This window comes from Danio rerio, chromosome 5 (genome assembly GCF_049306965.1).
Source record: "Danio rerio strain Tuebingen ecotype United States chromosome 5, GRCz12tu, whole genome shotgun sequence".
NCBI lineage: Eukaryota > Metazoa > Chordata > Actinopteri > Cypriniformes > Danionidae > Danio > Danio rerio.
In genome coordinates this window covers 25,673,093-25,684,225 of record NC_133180.1, presented here as the reverse complement: position 1 = coordinate 25,684,225, position 11,133 = coordinate 25,673,093, and the positions used below count along the sequence as shown (strand labels likewise).

At 36.4% G+C, this 11,133-nt stretch overlaps 1 protein-coding gene across 7 annotated transcripts in view; it reads left to right on the top strand.

Moving 5' to 3' along the window:
- The first annotated feature begins 10,256 nt into the window (after positions 1 to 10,256).
- emid1 (EMI domain containing 1) overlaps positions 10,257 to 11,133 on the top strand; it is a 129,484-nt gene continuing 128,607 nt past the window's right edge. For all 7 annotated transcript variants that reach the window (XR_012406859.1, XR_012406858.1, XR_012406860.1 and 4 more), the window contains exon 1: positions 10,257 to 10,771. Coding sequence is in view for 4 of the 7 variants with exons in the window: in XM_005165226.6 (XP_005165283.1) it covers positions 10,605 to 10,771 (167 nt within the window). In the remaining 3 variants the exon portion in view is untranslated. The remainder of the gene's footprint in view (positions 10,772 to 11,133) is intronic.

Genomic DNA, 11,133 nt, shown 5'->3' with positions numbered 1-11,133 from the left:
GTCAGTGTCAAATGATACTTCATCATTCAAAAATTAAGATTTAGTGATCAAGAAAAAAATTAATGAAAATTCTTGATATCTTTAGGCAAACTGTTTTTTTTCCAGGATTTTAATTCTTGAATATTCTTAAATTAACAACAATTAATTGAAAAATAAATAGTTTTGAAAGACGTTCAAAAGTATAAATGGTACAAAATAGGGAATGAAAGTATAATTTAAAAAAAAAAATTTTTTAAAGATAATGTTTTAGACTGAAATATATTTTTGCTGTGGTTACTCACTCTAAATAACTTACTAAATAAACATGGTCTATCAATATCAGGTGATATTTTCTATAAACATACAACAACTTCAAGATAATACTCTCAGTAATGATTTTAAATCACACTGAACTGAGCTAAACTGAACTGAACTTAAACACTAAAAACTGAACTACACTGTTCCAGTTACTATGACCATTTATGTGAAGCTGCTTTGACACAATCTACATTGTAAATAACACATTGTATACAAATAAAGCTGAAATGAATTGAATAATTTCACTTTAAACGTGAACTGCACCTTGTTACTTTTGACCCTGTCAGAAGGTATAAAAATAACACATTGGTGGGTCAAACATAACACAACACTATAAGTTAGACATTACTGGCTTAATCTTGTTTATTTTAAATATACAGTGCTTAGCATAATTGAGTACACCACATTTTGAAAACGAATATTTGTATCCGTTTCTCAGTGAATATTGGCAATGTATTTCGGTAAAACAAAACCAATTTAAACAAAACCGATTTATTAAACAGATATCTATATTCAAATAATGTTTAGTCACCAAACAGAAATTGAAAGATAAAACAATTAAATTAAAAAAAAGTACAACTTACAAAATTTCAACTTTTTTCCCATTTTTTGCTTGTCTTGACTTTTCCTCTTTTTAAAATTTGTATGCAATATCTTTTTTAACATACAAATTTGACTGTACTAGTTTTTGGACCATTATCATAAGTTATTTTGTTAGATAAGCTTTAGATTTGGCTTCAGTACTGACTAATCTAATGTATATGCACAAATATAATATTGTATAGCTTCCTATTAAAAATAATTTAAAAGATAGATTTGTGAGTGGTGTACTTATTTATGTTGAGCATTGTATATGACAATGACAGTTTTAATAAAAAAATATTGTCCTTTTTCAAAACAATATTAAACTTCAGCTCCTTCAAGGGCTGCATGCAGAATGTGCTTTTATAGCCTGGAAAGCAAACGTTGTCAGGGCTTCAAGAAAACATTTGTGTTATATCGACCCATGTTACTCTCCTCTACATATTTAAAAGATACAGTTTCAATTCAATTCACCTTTATTTGTATAGCGCTTTTACAATGTAGATTGTGTCAAAGCGGCTTCACATAAAAGATCATAGGAAATTGAAACAGTGTCAGTTCAATTTTCAGAGTGTAAGTTAGTTCAGTTTAGCTCAGTTCAGTGTGGTTTAATAATCTCTACTGAGAGGCCAAACATTGAAGAGCAATCTATTGATACAGTATACTGATTATTTTCTATTTCTGTTTTGAATAAACATTTATTTTTAACTTTCTGCTGTTCTTTGTATATTAATTATGCTTAAATAATGTATTATTTTTCTGTTTGTTAATAAATCTACATTTTTCTTTTTTTTATAAGAATACTGATTTAAAGTGTATTATGTTGATTGCCACCAGGAGGCACCACACTCCAAATTTGTGTCCTTCATTAACTTCAAGCCACAAGGAGAAACAGAAGGCAACTGCTATCCGCAGGCTGGCTATTCCTTCTCCGTCTGTGTGACGTCTGGATTCCAGCCAGCAACGCTCATGCACCCCTCATTCCTCTCCAGGCCCTGATATATGTAATCTCACAGGATAGATCTTATTAAGTCGTCTGTCTATTTGATTCAGCGTGACAGTTTTTTACACCCGTGAGCCTTCAGAGACATGGCGGGGGATGGAACTGGTGGGAGAAAGGGGCTGCTTTGTGTTCACTTAATTACAGTCCTAACATTTCTTTCTCTAGATTATGTTTCACCCAGGTATCCGTACCAGCTCCCATCCGAGGCTTCCCCAGACCCATTTACTCATGGTTCAACTTTACATTCTCCAGCGAAACCTCAGAGAAAAAAAAGAAACACATCAGTCTGGTTCAGGGTGGACAGACTTTAACTTATGCGCCATAATATACGTACAGGATATATAGGTAAGAGAGCATAAATTTAAGAGCCTTGTCTTTTCCTGTCCGATCTGCATATGTTTATGCTTTGGCACATGTCACATTTTTCATACATAACCTTTGGGTCACTAAAGGAATTCAGTCCATTCTTATAGAACTTGATATATATTTCCTGCTTTTGAAAGTTTAAAGTTTGCCCAAGAAAAAGCAAGTGCCTGTGGAAAAATATTATCTGCATCAAACAGTGCAGCTTTTCCACTTGGCATATCTCCGTATACATGTCCCTTTTATTCTTTCTTTACTTTTTTTGCCTGGGTATGGTTGATTCTTTCTTCACCTTGTTATAAATAGATGAATTATTGCCAGGTGAGCCAATTCTTTATAATTAAGTGGGACAAAGTCGTTTCCAACACAGTATAGAGAGCACACAGGCAACTAAGTTTAGAACAAAGTGCCCTCTTCTCAGCAAATCCTTGTTTCGGGAATGTTTAAAGTGCCAATAAGTGCTCAATGTTTACACCAGGAACTCTATTAACAATAGAGGTGACCACAAGAAGCATTCATTGGGGGCACTTTTACAAGTTTGCACAGTCGATTCAAGGCAATAAAGAGAGTGTTTATATGCTTGGATGAACAAAAAAAAAATTGAAAATAAAGGAAATATTTAGCTAGGAGGGATACATGGTGGCTTCGTTTGGGAATAGTTCAGGTTCAACTGAAGTTTTCAAAGTTTGTCACACAAGGTTAATTGAAAACATTATGTGTGGCACTTAGTTCAAAACTAAAAGGGACTGATATGCTTTGGTCCTACTCTTGCTGCCAAACGCAATTCATAACTTTTTGATTCAGTGGCTTATTGTGATCTCATTCATACAATTTAGTATGATTTGCCAATCCTTCAATGGTGGTTGGGTTTAGGGCTGGGGTTTGGTGCTATCCATTCCTCCTTCTAAAAATGTTACATTTTTGTATGACTGAACTCGTATGAATTTGTACAAATTAGCCACTAAATTGGCAATATGTGAAATAGGTTTCCTCGTAATATCAAATTGGCCAAAACAGTGAGACATTGACTCTAAAAATATCCCTAAAGTTGTTCTATGGCAGGTGTGCCCAAACTCTGTCCTGCATAGTTTAGCTCCAACTACCTTCAACATCTACCTGGAAGATTCTAGTATAGCTAGAAAGAGCTTGATTAGCTTGTTCAGGTGTGTTTAATTGAAGTTGGAACTAAAATATGCAGGACCGAGTTTGGACACCCATGTTCATTGGTATCTAACATCCTGGAATTCTATATGTTGTTAATTGGAGCCACTGTGGACCAAATTTGTTGGTCCTACATTTCCAACAGATGTTCAATTGAATGTACTCTTCATCATGTTCTTTAAACTATTCCTGAACAAAGATTTCCTGCTCATAGAAGCTACTTCTTCTAGGGAACACCATTGTCAAGACAGGCGAAATCTGGCTTGCAGCAATGAGTCAGATTTACGTCCAAATGAATGACCAGACCCAGGGTTTCCCAGTAGTACATTGTCCAAATATCACATTTCCTCTGCTTGTCTGTCGTTGTTTCGCAGTGCATAGTGGTGCCATCACTTCCCTTGGAAACGACTTCAAAGATACAAGGCACACAATGAGATGGCAAAAATATTGGTCTCATCCAGCCTAATCTCACGAGAAAACATAAGTATTTTACCTTTTGCCAGTTTAGTGGCTAATAAGTGGAGTCGTACGAAAATGAATCATTTTAAAAAGGAGGCGTGGCACCTAACTCCATCCCTAAATGTAACCGTCACTGGGGGATGAGCAAATCATACTAAATTGTACAAATTAGATTGTACGAATTCATACGAATTAGCCACTAAATCAAAAAGTTACGAATTGCCATGAGATTGTGTTGTCTCATCTGACCTGTCAGCCTTTTACTCCTTCAAGGTGCCAGTCAGACTCTCATGTGCCACTTTGAAGGTGCTTTTGGTTATAGACAATAGTTCACCATACAGTATGCTTTCTGATTGCTTCTCAGTCCTATACACAGCAGAGCGTGATGCACTGTATCTTTTTACACATTCCTCAAATGGAGATCTATGGGCCTCAGTAGACATTCTGTTTGTTTAGAACAGATGGGATAGCCTCTATACACAACATTTTGTGAAATGAAAAGGTTCTACAAATGTTAAAGATACTTCACTGAACCACTGAGGCTAATAAATAACTTAGACATTCATCTGGTCACTTGACTGATCTTGAATGTTTTGTCTACAGTACATCATTTCTTGCTACTTCAATTGGCATACATCATTTTAGGGTTTTAGGTTACATTGTAACCTGTTGTTATGTTGTGAAATGGGATAAAACTCCCAATTTGTTTTTGTCTTTCACACTAAAGTGACGTTTACATGCAACTGTGGGCTCTCATGTTAATTTTAGTCTTTGACTAAAGTTCCATTTTGGTTTTAGTCATATTTCTGAATCATTTTAGTTAGGGTTGCATGATTAATCATAATATCATGATATAACAATATTTGTGGCCCATGATCGATCATTAAACATTATCACCATTTTACAGTATAAAGACCAAGCTATTCTTTTATTGGGTGGAGTTTACGAATTGTACCGCATCTCAAGCATGAGGTGACTGCATTTAGGTTGCAAGGGTTTTTTTCGAGGAATGCAATGTTGATCAGGAAACCTTTCCTGTTCAGTCCAAACCTCCCAAGGTAACACAACAAACCCCATTAACCACCTTAAAAACATCACAAAGTGGCTGTCGTGAGTAGGTTAATGAGCTTAGGAGAATTCTGCTTTACGTTTTTCTATGCATTACTAACATCACTAAACCAGACATTTGTTTTGTAAGTTAACCAAATGTTAGTGAAGATTCAGCCTATTTTTCTGACATGTTTGCCAGACATAGACAGAAGACTCTATATCCAATTGTTTCAATGTAAAAAAGAAAATGTTATTGGGGCCCTGTTCACGCGGGCCCAGAATCGTGGTTGTTGCTAGATCGCATACGGTTGGAGCTGGAAGTTAATGAAAATTATTTACCTGTACCACAAAACAAAAACTGCTTCATTCAGAAAGTCATTTAGCGATGTGATTATTTCTTACATCTGTAAGGATGTAATGATACTGTAAATCTATAATTTCTGCTATCAGGGAGTTGCATACAACATACAAGATAATGAAACTTCCTTGAAGTGAAGCGCACTTTTATTTTTTATGTACAACTTTGATTTAGAATTATTCTATGTGAGTTAACATACCACGGGCGAGGCAGTGGCACAGTAGGTAGTGCTGTCGCCTCACAGCAAGAAGGTCGCTGGTTCAAACTTCGGCACAGTTGGCGTTTCTGTGTGGAGTTTGCATGTTCTCCCTGCCTTTGCGTGGGTTTCCTCCAGGTGCTCCGGTTTCCCCCACAGTCCAAAGACATGCGGTACAGGTGAAGTGGGTAGGCTAAATTGTATGAGTGTGTGTGTGGATGTTTCCCAGAGATGGGTTGCGGTTGGAAGGGCATCCGCTGCGTAAAAACTTGCTGGATAAGTTGGCGGTTCATTCCGCTGTGGCAACCCCGCATTAATAAAGGGACTAAGCCGACAAGAAAATGAATGAATGAATGAGTTAACATAGCCATGGGACTGAGTGCACGTTTTACAAGATAACACATTATCATTTACTAGTGATATGTCATTACAATTCGCCGTCTTTAATGAAAAAACTATATTTTAATTTGACTGTTTTGGTTATTTTTAAGTTTAATTAAAATACACTTGAATTAAACCAAATAATTTTTAGTCGACTAAAATCTTATGAAATTTTGTCGACTATAACTAGACTAAAACTAAATGTTAATCACAATTAATAATGAAGATCATTTCTTTTGTGTGTGTGTGTGTGTGTGTGTGTGTGTATGAATAAAGTATTTTCTTATCAAATTTCAAATATAAAAAACACAACTTGTAATAAAATTGGGTAGGGATTAAATACTAAGAATCCGATACTTGTTATAATTTACATTTCGATTCCTCTTGTCCAATCTCTGCATGCACATTTTTTTCACTCGCTACTCTGCGATGAACTTTGCCGCTGGAGAGCACTTTTAATAATAATCTAAACATTTGTTTAGAGAAGGACCGCAAGATGTGCTCAAAAACATGGCTACATGTTTAAAAAGAAAGATAGTAAAGCTAAATGTAAATACTGTAATAAACTAATAAGTTATAAACAGTGTCGCGACCAACATGACAAAGCATCTGTGGTTGGTTAACATACTTCATGAATATTGAATTAAAAGGATGGCGTGTTAGGTTCATTGTTCATTTAAGTTTATATTTTTGAGCGTGATGAGCAGTTCGCCATTAGTTTTTATTTCAATACCTAGAGGTAAGACAACTGCGCATTCTCTCTGCATCATGATGAGGTTAAAATTGATCAAATCTTAATATCTTCCTGCCTTTTTAGGAGACCAGAGCTGGTTGATAGTCTAGTTATCACTTTGTGATTTGTTATTACGTTATTATACCGCAGGAACTGTCAATTGAGATTAATTTTTCAGTAGAGTAATAATACAAGGACTCCAAGCACTACCGGCTTGCCTCTTTATTTCTATTGAAGGCAAGATTATTTTCAGCTGCCCTCCACAGCAGGGATTTATATTAACCCTGAAATGCTCTAGTGCCTGACTGGCACAGTTTGCACCTGCTGCTTTTTAAAATGCCACAGTGCGCCAAACATAAAGTGTTGACATGTCACACAACCCCTCACCATAATGTTTCTGCTTCTTTCATACCAGATGTGGTACAAAGAATAAAGCCTATTCAGTAAAACCCAGGATATACTCCACTAATATCCATCTACTTTCCATTGTCAGTATTCCTCACATTCTGCAAGTTCATTTTTGCCCTTGATTTCAGTTAAACTGTAATCAAACATGTCAACCTATGACAAGTGGCATCCCCTCAACACCTGCAGATCTTGGCGGTCCATGTGATTGATGCCCCTTCTCCATGCTTTGCTTATTTCTCTGGCTGTCAGGGGGTCCACCGAGCGTAGTCACCTCGACCTCAGATATAGATGAGTGGGCTGGAGTCCGTCCTTCCTGCTGAGCCAGGTGTTTAGCTTGGACGTGTACCACAGTTTTGCGGTTTTCAGAAACCCCTCAGTTCCCCTTTTTCACCAGAAGAGGTTAGAGTAAGCGGTGTTCCTGGGTCTCTCGTTTTGTATCACTCTCTCCCTTTGCCCCATACTGGATGCTATCCAGACGTTGGGCTGCACTTTGTCTTCTGGAGGAGGTTTTCATATTATGGCAGTCGTATGACTCATTAAGCCATCTGAAGTGTAAGCATGTGAGGAGGCAAGACTGATGGCAAAAAAAAAAAAAATGCTTAGGACTTCTTGCATTTATTTTTCATTTATAAAAGGGGTTCAGAGCATAACAAAGCAAAAAGATTATAAAACGTGTGTTGGCTGGATAACCTCGAAAGAAAAGTATTGCATATAAATGTTTTTTAAAGGCATCTATGGAGCTATAAATCGGGACAAACCCCTATGTTTGTAGCAATAATGCTATCTTTATATCTTACAGTTTTTCTCAATTGCTTTAGCTCAAATATCGAGTGAAATTGTTTAATTTTCAAAACAACATGTTTAGATCTCTGAAATATTAGCTTATTGTTCACTTCAGATTCATTCATTCATTTTCTTTTCGGCTTAGTCCCTTTATTAATCTGGGGTTGACACAGAGGAATGAACCACCAATTTATCTAGCAAAATGTTTTACGCAGCAGATGCCCTTTCAGCTGTAACCCATCACTGGGAAACACTCATACACACTCATTCACACACATACACTACGGACAATTTACCTTACCAATTGACCTGTACCACATGTCTTTGGACTTGTGGGGGAAACCGGAGGATCCGGAGGAAACCCACGTGAAGGTGGGGAGAACATGCAAACTTCTTGCTGTGAGGCGACAGCACGGCCTACTGCATCATTGCGTCACCCTCACTTCAGATTGGCATTACTTATTGATTTAAGCAAATTGCAAATGCTTTGGCACATGTCTGCTAACAGTAAGTGCAATTTTCTGTAGTTTGGACAAAATTGAATATGGCTTGTTGATCAAAATTGAAGTCAATTCTCATTTAAACTAACATAAATTCTCAAACATTTTCCATTGTGTAAGCCATCACACTCAAAACCGTTTACTCAATAATCAAACATGCACATGTTTACACCATAAATATCTGATATTGACATTGTTTGTGATGTCTTCTGAATTGGTAAATGATATTGCCCACAGCAAAATTACTACATTCACAATCCTGAACTGCAGTAACATGCTTGTGGAAAAGCAATTGTAAAAAGTGTAATCTCTGGAAAGGCCAACAAGAGCAACAGAATGTCCACCGAGAATATGGATGGTATTTTGTAGCGTTTTGTGTGTATTTGTGGTAAAGAAATATGAAATATACAATAGAGCAATTGGACAAGCAAGATTGCACTTTAAAACATTTGTACACAAATAAATGTACTGTATAAATACAAATGTTCATTTATTTTTTTCTATGTACTATTGACTCTTCAAATATCAGCTTTTTTGGTTGTCTGTCATGGTAAAAAAAAACAACTACTCGTTTTGAGCAGTGACCCACTTGACAAATACACTTTTTATATTTTGGTGGCTTTGACCAAATTAGTGACACATTAACTAGGTTTTGAAGCATGGATTTAATGTTTTGGCGAGTCACTACATTTTGCAGATGTGCAATAAAGTTCTGAAATTCCAGTTAACAGTTTTAAGATTTTCACTCACAGTTTAGAGAATGTTAAGTCTGTTTTAAAAATAAAATTGCCGAAGCAATTGGGAAAAACTGTATTACTCTAAGCTAATATGCAAATTTTATGTTTGAATAAAATTGTCTGCCTATTAAAAATGTATTAATTTTGGTTCTCTCAAAAGACATTAATGGACAATTCTTAGAATAATTTTAGTGTAAAGATTTTTTTATTTATTATTGTAAAGTGTCAACAATCATATTAATTGAACTTTAACATCAAGTAAACTAGCATAAAATAATTTAAAGTAACATAGCTATGTTTTTACGAACTTTAAATCTTATTATTATTATCTTACAATAGTAATACCCCTGAAATGTAATTGATTAATTTATTTATTCATTTATTTGCAGCGTTAAATGGTTATATTAATATGGAAAAGACTTAACATCTGTGAAACCCTTTAGATTATCAAAGACAAAGGAAAAGTTTTCTTTCAAGAACTAAGAAGTTATTCTCATCAGTGCAGAAATGCTCTTTTGGATCCTTCAATAAAGATTAATTGGAAATGTTTCTAATCAAGGCAGATCCTGCTGTGGCAACCACTGATAAAGAGGTGAATAAGCCAAAGACAAGCAAGTGAGCTTCTAATAAATTTATGACCAAATGCTGTCACACAAATGTTTTCAAGATAAATTTGAATAAATTGGCATCACAGTAAGAATAATATATCTCAGATGTCCTAATATTTCTCTGGAGAAATAAAATGTCCTAACATTTGTTTGGAGAAGAAAAAACTAATAAACAACTGATAACAGAGTAAGAAAGGAGTAGATTGATGGTAATATAACTTCACGTTAACTTTTGATTGCAAACTTTTATCTTAGTCATTTTATAGTTTAAGACCTAACATATATTATCTAAGATAAGGAGACGAGCACAATTGCTGAAGAGAAAAATCCCAAAGACGCCAATTAGTTGTGTTGCTTTGAGAAACCGTTAAAATGTCAGAGCAGTGAATTTGCTTATTAGTGTTTCTGGCTCAGTCTCTTTGTGTTTTTTTCATATGAGCCCAGCATAAATCCATGTGTTTCATGTCTAAAAGTTTTCACTGGGAGAGCAGGGAAGGGGGAGTGCTGGATGAGATGACACACACACATATAGGGAGAGAGAGAAGGAGAGAGAGAGAACTGGGCTGGGTGAAAAATAATACACGGGCTGTGGGACTCGAGGCGACTATAAAACCGCTTTCTTTCCCATTGTGTTGATGTAGCCTAGTCAAGAAATGTACAGTATCGTCCAGACAGGGACGCAGATGGAGGAGTGAGGCGGGACCGGTTTGTGTGGGTGCTGAGAAACGTTTGTCTTGCGGTTTGCGAGCAAACTTTGTGAGATTTATTTGTGGCGGGGTCTGCCGATGACAGTCCTCTGAAACTTTGACTCTCGTGCTTAAGAGGCAACAGTGCACATAAACAAGCCTTTTATTATTTTAATGCTCGAAAAAGAGACGGGAGTTCAGAAATTAGTCTTGGGAGTCCTCTAGTCACAGTTTAGAGATAAGCGGCACAATATTAAGAGTGGTATTTTGCTGACTAGATTACCGTTGACGCGGCTGAAATGGGAGCGCGTGACGGGCGCTCGGTGTCTGCGGTTCACCGGAGCTCTTTCCTCCTGTGGGCTCTGCTGCTGCTGATACTGGGGCTGACCTGCGTTCAGGGGACCTGGGGACCCGGTGTTTACAAATACCAGACCGGGACAGCGCTCCACAAAGATCAGGCGAAGAGGTAAGCTTTAAATGACATGACAGAAGTACCTGTTGTAGAGCAGCGAATTTGAAAAAGTTGTTAGTTGACGTTTTTGTTGCAATTCATGTTGTTGTTTTTGATTTCTGAGAACTTTTTACATTTTATTAATTCCTATGTTGATATTGACACTTGGAACTGAGATGTTAGCTGTTAACTGGTTCAAGCTGGTCCTGTCATGCAGACCACTACAAGACCACTTTGGACCACCAGCAGGTGAAGTGGCTTAGTGAAACTGGAAAATAACCAGCTAAAAACTGGGATTTTGTTCCAAAATACAGACACCAGTATTTTTAACAGTAGGAAACACTGCAACGTGTACTGAAACATTTCTTGGAAAATGT